The sequence below is a fragment of the Xenopus laevis genome, chromosome 7S (assembly GCF_017654675.1).
Source record: "Xenopus laevis strain J_2021 chromosome 7S, Xenopus_laevis_v10.1, whole genome shotgun sequence".
Classification (NCBI taxonomy): Eukaryota; Metazoa; Chordata; class Amphibia; order Anura; family Pipidae; genus Xenopus; species Xenopus laevis.
In genome coordinates, this window is record NC_054384.1 from 111,745,710 (window position 1) to 111,757,460 (window position 11,751).

Consider the following 11,751-nt stretch of genomic DNA (forward strand, 5'->3'; position numbering starts at 1 on the left):
CACCTGCGCACTGCGGCTGGAGAAAGGCGGGGCTGCCCACTAATCTGCGTTTCCTAATGAATTGTGGGTAAGTGTGGGCTGGATGCTGAAGTGAGTGTGCGCGCTGGGGCTGTAGGGGGATGGGACGCTGTGTGTGTGACTATACAGGCCCTTACCTGCACCTAAAAACTATAGCAAATGTGCGTAGTAACAGGGATACCTTAACTTCAACTGTTACTATGATGTACACAGGAATATTCTGAGTCCAAATTGCCCTAGCAACCATGCACTGATATGAATAAGACACAGGAATATAAATAGGAGAGGCCTGTATAGAAAGATGAGGAATAAAAAGTAACAATAACAATACATTTGTAGCCTTACAGTGTATTTGTTTTTTAGATGGGGTCAGTGACCCCCCCCCCCATTTGAAAGTTGGAAAGAATCAGGCAAATAATTAAAAACAAAAAGAAAGGCAGAAAACCCATTGAAAAGTTGCTTAGAACTGGCCATTCTAGAACATACTAAAAGTTCATTTGAAGGTGAATCTCCCCTTTAATGGAGAGATGATCAGGTTTGCCAGAGGTTCCTGGAGAGAACTGCAGAGCTCAGACGTGCGGCCTGCCAGTAACGTAACTACAGGGGGCGGGCCCTGGTGCAGGACGCGCAGTCGGGACCCCTCCGTACGTGATTTTGGGCCCAGAAACAGCAGCACGCCAGCTGCCGGGAGGCCCTGAGGGAGTGCAGGCCCTGGCCCAATCGCACCCCCTGCTCCCCCGGTAGTTCCACCACTGTGGCCTGTCCTGTATGTGGCACAGGAGAAAGCCATGATATGTAAATGGCATAGAAAAGGATTTATAGAGGACAATTATACCCTGGGACCAAAAACTGGATCCCCATCTGCCTCTTTAATACAATCAGAAGCACTTTGTACCATAGAAAATACTTATTGCACTAAAGGAAATAATTGATTCTTAATCAATTTACGATCCCTAGAGAAAAAGGTTGATGCGAGGGTTGGGGTTGCTGTAGCAGGGGAAGGGGTTAATAGGAGAGGCAGAGAGCAGCTATATTGCTGAGGTTGGGCAGGGTGTCTGTCTGTAAGGAGGCCCATTGGCTACCTAGAGGCACAAACCCAAGAACATCCTCCTGCTCTGTCACAGGCCCGTGTTTTATTCTCATAATGCAGCTGCCCAGAGGCGGGGGGGGGAGGAATGCGGTGGGGTGTCTGCTGAAAGAAACACAATCTTTGTGCTCTGACCTTTTATAAAGGGGCTGACCTGTGGGGCCCAGTAGGGAAACAAGCCAGAGCCAGTCCCCTCTCTATCAAATTACAATTGGGAAAGCCGCCTGTTTTAGCTTCTCAAATGTAACAATGCTCCGACCTTCTGTTTGTTACAGGGAAACACTGTGCTGAATCAGCACATATCGCTTATAGCAAAAGAATATCACGGAAAGGATATTTAAAGGCAAACATAAAAATAATCAAAACATCTTTCCAATGTAAATTAGGTCGGTTTTGTTTTATTCTCTGCCCTGGTGGAATTGCAATAATGTAGCAGAAGAACTGAGAACATTGTTTCCCGAGTCTGAACCAGGGCTCTTCCAATACGTTTGGTTCGGTGCTGTGGGTTCTTTCTAGACACCGCGCCGGCTTGATTGCTGCATTTTCTGAATAATTGGGTTCAAGATTTCTCCTTTTATGAATATTTGGTGGAAAGTCAATAATCACAAGAGCATCATGGAATATTTTGTTCTTACAAATTTTCATGGGACTAGTAGGGATGCCTCTATAATCAGGTTCCTGGCACTTTTTTCACCCATCCTCAATTTTATAAACCACTTCCCTATATCCTTCGTTACAATTAAAGAGACAATTTGTGGTCTTGATGATCTATATGCCTTTGCCCTAAACCGACTCCAGCGATGTCCTCTCCAGGGCTCATCTTGCAACAGTTGAAATTCCCATTTTTTTGGATTACTGTCTAGGCAAGAGTCAGCTGACTTCTCCCAGCAGGTCTCAATGTCATGTTATCTAAATTTAGCCACCCACCAGCTGCTGTAGAACAAGTCACAGACCTCCATGAGACGATGTTCAAGGGCATCCTTCTATCTATTGCTGTTTGGAAGCTGAGAACCTACAACTACGGATTCAGATGGAAAGTATGTTTCATTTGTAGATGAAACATAGAGATTCCTACTAAACAAACATACAAAGGGTGACCGGTGGCAGATGTCTTCGTTTATCTCAAATAATATGGAGACTGTTTGTAAGGAGCAAAATATTTTTTAAATAGAACAACTATTCCTGGAGAGCAGTGAAACCCAAGGAGATACTGTCATTGAAGACCAGTGTTAATGTGCAGCTGTGGAAACGTCAGCTGTGCTCTCTTTCGTAGAGAGTTCAAGCATGTCCTTAAATCAGCCCTAGTAAGTAACAAGAGTCCAGAAAAGGATGATATCACAAAGCAAATATAGGCAACTGCACTCTCCAGTCATCAGGTACAAGTTCAAACACTCACTCAACAGATGAAGGTTTCCAGGGAGTGCAGAATATACTGTTTCTGTTTGCCCCAGACTATACCACTATTAGATACAGTATTGAGGGCCAGAGTTAAAAGAGACAGCAGTGTGCAGGCCAACGAACATGGGAAAAATTACCAAAAGTTAGGGGTGTCCATACTTTTGAGGACTTCTGAGGCTTTATGGCCACCATCAGAAAGGGCAGGTAGGAGTACAGTCAGGACCCAGTCCCAATGAGGGGCCCTGGAGATATTAAGGCCAATCCAGATAGGCCATGAAAGAGCTGGAACTTGTGAAGAAAGAGGTGGTGTGATTCGGTGCAACCGTAGGCATGGTCATTTTATATGATGGGCTTGAGAGACTTAATTGTAGATCAAGGAAAACCCACCACAAGTCATCATGGATTTCACATTGGGGTTTTATAGAGGCCCAGTAATATATGGTGACAGTAAGCAATTACTATTGTGTTTATTTGGATCTGTAGCATTCTGGGTAGGAAATGTATATGGCTTACTCCACATAGCTGTTTTTTCTCTGCATACATTTAGTTGACAAAGAACAAATGGTTCTATCTTAAAGACGGGTTTGATTCCTTATCTCTGTTTTTAGGCACCAACACTTAATTAATAAGTTGATTGTTATGGGGTTTCTTGTAGACTATGTTGCTGCATAGTTTGCCCAATTAATAGCCATAATGGTCAACTTTAAGCTGGAGCTGTCCAGTACTTGAGTGCCAAGGGGTCTAATTACATGGGCCCAAAGCAAGAGGAATAGCAGAAGAATGAAGAGGATTAATGAAAACAGCATTTTGGAAAGTGAGCTACAGTTCAGAGGTCAAGAACCACCAGAAAAGTGTTCCTATTACAGGTCAGGGCTGTCGGGCAAATTCAGAAACAAAGCATGGTCTAGGACAGGTGGCCACCAAGGAAGGTCAAAATACAGGCAATAGCTCCATCAGTTATGTTTAACCAGAAGAAAGACAAGAGGTGTAACCTGTCACCCGCTGGGTCCCCTCCGAGTTGAAAATCAATTAGGGATCCTCTATTAATTAGCCACGGATATCAGATGAACCTTGACCCTCAAATCAGTTGCATCAAAGATGTCTTTCCTCCTGCTGATCTGGAGATCATTGCAAAGAACAGGTTTCTCAAATCCGATTAAAGATTCCACCGAAATATAATGTTGTATTTCCCAAAAAAAATTTCAATTCATGTTAAGCAGATCCCTCTGTATCAGAAGTGTTCTGGCGGATGCTTGCAATGCGTGTGCAGCATCGGCTCTCTTGCAAAGGCTGCTCTACTGATGTCATTACCAACTTGAACCCCACAAAGCTAATATGGCAATCACTTGCCATTCCCTGTTTTTCTCAGCAAAATGATATGTTTGACACAATGTTATACATCATTATAACTCATACCAACAGATCAGATGCAAAGGGTTACTGGACTGGCACAATGTCTAGGTGTTAAGGAAGGGTCCCTGATTCAGGTACTACCCATTGCTCCTCCAAGCAGGAAACCTAAGGAGCTTTGTAACAATTACTCTGAATGAGTGAAAGCTGAAATCCATACATTCCTACAGGAGAATTTTCAGTACAAAAGGATAGAACTGAAATTCCTATTTAAAAATATCAATTTTGGTTCTTTAAGTCACCAGGAGTGGCCTTTTTGCTGACCCTGGTAACTTGCGAGCTGCTGCCACCACAGGCTAGTTTCTCAGGTGGCCTCATAGCACCCCTTAATTCTAAGGCCATATGCAATAAATTCACTATTTGTAGCAATTCAAGATTTCCACCTAGCAATACACACTGGTATGCATTCAGGGAACCACTGCCTTTACAAGAGCAATGCCAGTGCTGTCGATTGGCATGTTATGAGCTGCAGGGATCAGAGCAATGCATGACAGTTTGGCCATCTCCCTATGGCACATGCAGTTTTCCCCACACGGTGTAGTGCCAGTGTCCCAGGTAACAGTACTATTAATGGACAGCCAATGAGCGAGCTGGTTCTGGCGCTCGGCAGGACAAGCGAGGAGCTAGTCACAGTGTGTGGGCGGAAGGTCAATCAATAAAGAGCCAAGCAAGTTGCCGCTCTGTAATACAAATCTGACAGTTGTATGTTCAGTGGCATAACAATAGGAGAAGCAGACCCTGCAGCTGCAGTGGATGGAGGGGGTATAACTTTAAGGGCAGTGTACCTAAATCAAGCCATAATTTTCATGGAAGTGAAACCATATGGAAACAAGTGAAATGTGTCCCAAGCTGATGCAAATCAATCAGTCTGTGCCAACGCACTGATGTGCCCAGAGGTAGAGCCTTTAGGGTTAGGGGTGAGCATCGACTTCACCCTACAGATTTCGGAGAGCCTGGGATAATGTTTCTAGTAACCCACTGTACAGCGCAGCACAATAAACCAGGCACTTATAAATAAATGACACCCTGAAGCGGCCGCTACTGCAGAGCTCCATTGACCCACTTTCTTCCCTGATTTCAGGGCTGGTACCACAAGGTCAGAGCCACGGCACAATTAACAGCACCCTACAGGCAGGCCCTTCTCAATGTATTGTAGCTTTACACAGAATACGGGCTATCTCTAGGTACTTTTACAAAATGTTTTACCAATAGGGCTGGCTACGTAACTAGAATTCCATGAGCAGCACAGCAACTGTTTTAGGGCTCATCTGACAACCCAGTTATCACACAAATATACGAGTCCTCTATCATCATCATCATTTATATATATATATATAGCGCCGACAAGATACGCAGTGATTTACCTTAGTTATAACAAACAGGGAATAAATGGTGGATAACAAACAAGGGTTACAGATACAATAGGATTAGAGGGCCCTACAAATTAGAGTTAACAAAGTAAAGGTTTGGGTACAATTGAGACATTAGGACTTTAGAAACAATTTTGTGATTTATGATACAGCAATGATTGATTAAGGTACATCGAATAAGCTTCTTTAAACAGGTGGGTCTTTAAGGAGCGCTTGAAAGTTTGGAAAGAAGGAGAAAGTCTGACAGCTGGAGGCAGAGAGTTCCAGAGAAAAGCAGAAGCCCAAGAGAAGTCTTGTAGATGAGAATGGGCAGAAGTGATGAGAAGAGAAGCGAGGCGAAGATCAGAAGCAGAGCGAAGGTTTATTGTGTATTTGGAGATCAGAGATGAAATATAGGGAGGGGCTTCATTATTAAGGGCCTTGACCCCAGCCTCCAATAATTCTAGCACCCCTAATGTGCCACATCATTGCTAGAAGGGCCTGACAGATTAAAGCGCAGTCCTGCAAAAACTGGTGGTCAGCGCTCCCCTCCACAAAAGTTTTTAAAAAATTGCCAGCCAGCCCCCCCATCTCCTCTACCTCTTGGCAGCAGCTTTTTGGTTCTCCTCTGCGGCTACTTGTTCAACTCCCATTTGGCTTTGGCCCGGTTTTGGCTCCCATACAGCTGTGGCTCCACTTCCCTGGTCCATAAATGGAGCACCCCACGGGGAATTTCATCAAATGGCCCATTAGCCAGTCTGGGGCTGATTGCTAGGTGGAATAAGCTCTCATACATCCTTCTCTCTATGTAGAAATAAGAAGGAATAGGAGGAAAAAGACTGCTTGCCGAGGAGGATGAAGTTCCACTGAACTGATCTTTTTTTTTAACCACACTAACCACCAATTAACAGTAAGTATTCCCTGGATACCGATGTCTTTGTTTTTTTTGTTTTATTAAAAGGGTGGGGGGGTTGGCCACCAATTTTTTTTTTTGCTACAAGTTGCCCCTAATATGTCATGTAGGTAACTGAATCTGACTGGGGTCGCAGTCCTCAAAAGCATGGTGCCTTTGCACTGTGATACGGCAACTTCTCTCAGGATTTAGGATGGTGTTCCTTCTCTCCAGGCAAATGAACAGTGGGAACATATCTCATGAGATTTTCTTGAATACTTCTCTCAGGGCGTTTAGGGTTTCAACGTTAGTGTTGGGGATTTCTGTGAAAGAATTGAGTTACGGTTTCAAGAGAGGTGTTAATTTAATGCCTACTTATCCATCATTGGCTTCTGGAATACTCAGCGGTGCATTCCGGAACCGGTCAACGAGCTATGTTTAGGATAACGGTGTGGTAACAGAATATCTTTAAGTGCGGGTTAAGTTGCCACTTCATGAGGGATTGGGAAGCTGTGCTATGTGTTGCTGAACTACAAATAACAGACATCCCAAAATACTTCAGCTACTAGAGGGATGCTGAGAGTAAAGCCGGCCATACACACAGATGTTTTCATTATCACGTGGCCAAGCTTATCGTGAATTGATCATTTCAAAGTACAATTTGTCCATTAAGGAAAAATTACCCTTTCAAGTGATTGTCAGAATTAAGAACCTGCGACGGAATAGAATGAAGAACCTGCGACGGAATAGAATGAAGAACCTGCGATGGAGTAGAATGAAGAACGCTCTGGAGAAGAATGAAGAAGCTGTGAGAAGCCGCAATTGAAAAAGAACAAAGAAGCCACAATGGAAAATAACGAAGGACACAATATGGAGAAGAATGAAGAAGCATGACGGACAAGAATGAAGAACCGAAATAGGAGGAAGAGGACTGCTTGCTGAGGAGGATGAAGTTCCACTGAACTCCAATAATCTTTTTCCTAACCATACTAACCACAAATTAACAGTAAGTATTCCCTGGATACTACTTTTTTTTTTTTAAAAAAAACATGGCGGGGGGGCTGGCCACCAATTTTTTTTTTTAATTTGCAGGAGGCCTGGTCACCAATAACATTGGGATCACTGACCTTCCTATATATTTATCTTTATTCCCTATTAATAACATTGGGATCACTGACCTTCCTATATATTTATCTTTATTCCCTATTAATAACATTGGGATCACTGACCTTCCTATATATTTATCTTTATTCCCTATTAATAACATTGGGATCACTGACCTTCCTATATATTTATCTTTATTCCCTATTAATAACATTGGGATCACTGGCCTTCCTATATATTTATCTTTATTCCCTATTAATAACATTGGGATCATATCACTGACCTTCCTATATATTTATCTTTATTCCCTATTAATAACATTGGGATCACTGACCTTCCTATATATTTATCTTTTATTCCCTATTAATAACATGGGATCACTGACCTTCCTATATATTTATCTTTATTCCCTATTAATAACATGGGGATCACTGACCTTCCTATATATTTATCTTTATTCCCTATTAATAACATGGGGATCACTGACCTTCCTATATATTTATCTTTATTCCCTATTAATAACATGGGGATCACTGACCTTCCTATATATTTATCTTTATTCCCTATTAATAACATTGGGATCACTGACCTTCCTATATATTTATCTTTATTCCCTATTAATAACATTGGGATCACTGACCTTCCTATATATTTATCTTTATTCCCTATTAATAACATTGGGATCACTGACCTTCCTATATATTTATCTTTATTCCCTATTAATAACATTGGGATCACTGACCTTCCTATATATTTATCTTTATTCCCTATTAATAACATTGGGATCACTGACCTTCCTATATATTTATCTTTATTCCCTATTAATAACATTGGGATCACTGACCTTCCTATATATTTATCTTTATTCCCTATTAATAACATTGGGATCACTGACCTTCCTATATATTTATCTTTATTCCCTATTAATAACATTGGGATCACTGACCTTTCCTAATATATTTATCTTTATTCCCTATTAAATAACATTGGGATCACTGACCTTCCTATATATTTATCTTTATTCCCTATTAATAACATTGGGATCACTGACCTTCCTATATATTTATCTTTATTCCCTATTAATAACATTGGGACACTGACCTTCCTATATATTTATCTTTATTCCCTATTAATAACATGGGGATCACTGACCTTCCTATATATTTATCTTTATTCCCTATTAATAACATTGGGGATCACTGACCTTCCTATATATTTATCTTTATTCCCTATTAATAACATGGGGATCACTGACCTTCCTATATATTTATCTTTATTCCCTATTAATAACATTGGATCACTGACCTTCCTATATATTATCTTTATTCCCTATTAATAACATTGGGATCACTGACCTTCCTATATATTTATCTTTATTCCCTATTAATAACATTGGGATCACTGACCTTCCTATATATTTATCTTTATTCCCTATTAATAACATTGGGATCACTGACCTTCCTATATATTTATCTTTATTCCCTATTAATAACATTGGGATCACTGACCTTCCTATATATTTATCTTTATTCCCTATTAATAACATTGGGATCACTGACCTTCCTATATATTTATCTTTATTCCCTATTAATAACATTGGGATCACTGACCTTCCTATATATTTATCTTTATTCCCTATTAATAACATTGGGATCACTGACCTTCCTATATATTTATCTTTATTCCCTATTAATAACATTGGGATCACTGACCTTCCTATATATTTATCTTTATTCCCTATTAATAACATTGGGATCACTGACCTTCCTATATATTTATCTTTATTCCCTATTAATAACATTGGGATCACTGACCTTCCTATATATTTATCTTTATTCCCTATTAATAACATTGGATCACTGACCTTCCTATATATTTATCTTTATTCCCTATTAATAACATTGGGATCACTGACCTTCCTATATATTTATCTTTATTCCCTATTAATAACATTGGGATCACTGACCTTCCTATATATTTATCTTTATTCCCTATTAATAACATTGGGATCACTGACCTTCCTATATATTTATCTTTATTCCCTATTAATAACATTGGGATCACTGACCTTCCTATATATTTATCTTTATTAATAACATTGGGATCACTGACCTTCCTATATATTTATCTTTATTCCCTATTAATAACATTGGGATCACTGACCTTCCTATATATTTATCTTTATTCCCTATTAATAACATGGGGATCACTGACCTTCCTATATATTTATCTTTATTCCCTATTAATAACATTGGGATGACTGACCTTCCTATATATTTATCTTTATTCCCTATTAATAACATTGGGATCACTGACCTTCCTATATATTTATCTTTATTCCCTATTAATAACATTGGGATGACTGGCCTTCCTATATATTTATCTTTTTTCCCTATTAATAACATTGGGATCACTGACCTTCCTATATATTTATCTTTATTCCCTATTAATAACATTGGGATCACTGACCTTCCTATATATTTATCTTTCCTGTCCTTCCGCATGGCAGTAGGCACTAATGGGTTAACTCCCTCGCACAGCGGAAGTACAGGAACCAATAAACCTAATTCCCAACCCCCTTACCCCATCTCTTTTTTTCCTGTCCTCGCATCAGGAAGGATTCCCCTGTGCCGGTGTGGTTCCTCTCTGCCTCACCGAAGCGACCGGTTCACATATAGCCGGTGGAGCCTGGTAGCTGGGCTTTTAGAACGCGGTAAGACGCGGGGTGTGCAGTAAGGCGTTCTGAGTGCAGTAAGTCGGATCCCGCGGTAAGACACTGTGTAGACTCTTGATGATGTCATCTCTAGGCGCCCTTGGCTCTTAAAGCGCCCATTACCTGTTGTACAGCAGGAGCAGGTTTTGTTTGCAGTACATGCAGCAGGAGCCGTTTGCTGGTTGGGAGAGCCTGAATGTAAGCAGTGTTGCAGGCCTACCGGTTGGGGACCTAGGTGAACTGTACAGCTACTTATATTTACTCCTCTTTTTTCAGAGCATGAGTTCTAGGAGCCGGAGATCCCGGTCATCCTCTAGGGGGTAAGTGTATCAGAGAGATGTGTGGTGACTCCTATGTGATGGTAACAAACTCGTTTCTTTGTAGGTCACCTAGAAGGAGGAGTCATCATTCAAGGAAGGCGGTGGAAAAAGAGTGTTCAATATGTGATAATCCAGCGATGCATAACAAAAAAGTATGCCTAATGTGCTGGGAATCTATGTCTGGCAAAAGAGCAGATGATCAATGGAGTGCTATGAGAGACTGGTTTAAGGAGTCTATGTCTAAATCACTGGAGGACCTAGTAGGAACTGTGACAGCTAATGTGATACAGAAAGTGGGTCCCAGTGCCCCAGTAATGGGGAAAGAGAGCCGTGATCCTAAGGTGCCTGCGGAGTGTGAAGCACGTCAGCAGGGGGCAGCAAGGTGTAGCCTTTCGGCTACTTCAGAGGAGGAAGAGGAGCTAATTGTATTGGATGAAGATTCCTCGTTTGATTTGGATCTAATAGAACCTCTAGTAAAAGCTGTCCGGAAAGTATTGGAACTAGAGGACACTGAACAAGAGAAAAAGCAGGACAGAATGTTTAAATCATCAGGAAAGAAAGATCTGGTATTTCCAGTCCACGATGTACTGAAAGATATTATTAAGGAAGAGTGGGCAGTACCAGATAAAAAGTACTCAGAACCTAGACACATGAAGAAGATGTACCCGTATGCGGAGGGGGATGTGAGTCGGTGGACCAACCCCCCCAAAGTGGATGCTGCCATCACAAGGGTGGCTCGTAAGACCACATTGCCAGTGGATGAGGGGGTTTCCTTGAAGGATCCTGTAGAAAGGAGACAGGATACAGTGCTGAGGAAGGCCTATTCAGTTTCGGGGCTACTCTGCAAGCCAGCGGTAGCAGTCACGTGTGTGGCAAAGGCATCCAAAATCTGGCTGCAAGAGATAGAAACTGAGCTGCAGCTTGCTGGAGACAAAGACAAGGTGGGTCACCTAGTGGGTGATATAAAGGTGGCTATTGATTTCATCACGGACGCATCATTGGAGGTGCTGAAATTGGCAGCCAGAAATATGGGGTATGCAGTGGCAGCTAGGAGGATGCTGTGGCTAAAACATTGGCAAGCAGATACCCCTTCCAAGTTCAATCTGTGTGCGCTCCCTTTCGAGGGGGAGTTGCTGTTTGGGCCAAAAACTTGACAGTATTATTTCTAAGGCTTCGGCGGGCAAGAGCTCCTTTTTGCCGCAAGAAAGGCGTGTGAGACGTCAGCCAGTCCGTGCAGGCTGGGCGGACAGAATGCCGTTTAAGGATGCCAAGACCTATAGGCCTGGAAAGCAATTTGATAGGCAGCCCTTTTGGAGAAATCGCGGGCAAAATCAGCTCAAAAAAGAGTTCAAGCAGGGAAAGCCTAAATCGTTCTGACGGTGTTCAGGCCCAGCTGCCGCCAGTAGGGGGAAGACTACTTCAATTCCAGGCAGTCTGGGGGAAAACTACGATGGACAGTT

At 41.8% G+C, this 11,751-nt stretch overlaps 1 protein-coding gene across 1 annotated transcript; it reads left to right on the forward strand.

Moving 5' to 3' along the window:
• Window positions 1-9,778: 9,778 nt before the first annotated feature.
• LOC121396066 lies at window positions 9,779-11,445 on the forward strand. Its single transcript, XM_041570660.1, has 3 exons — window positions 9,779-10,169; window positions 10,248-10,291; window positions 10,356-11,445. Exons 1-3 carry the CDS (start codon window positions 10,131-10,133, stop codon window positions 11,443-11,445), a joined length of 1,173 nt encoding a protein of 390 aa, XP_041426594.1. The 5' UTR covers window positions 9,779-10,130.
• Window positions 11,446-11,751: the final 306 nt, after the last annotated feature.

Coding starts and splice junctions, on each gene's coding strand:
- LOC121396066 (XM_041570660.1), top strand. CDS start 10,131: ATGCAGCAGGAGCCGTTTGCTGGTTGGGAGAGCCTGAAT. Junction 10,170..10,247: donor CTGGTTGGGAGAGCCTGAAT/GTAAGCAGTGTT, acceptor CTCTTTTTTCAG/AGCATGAGTTCTAGGAGCCG. Junction 10,292..10,355: donor TCCCGGTCATCCTCTAGGGG/GTAAGTGTATCA, acceptor GTTTCTTTGTAG/GTCACCTAGAAGGAGGAGTC.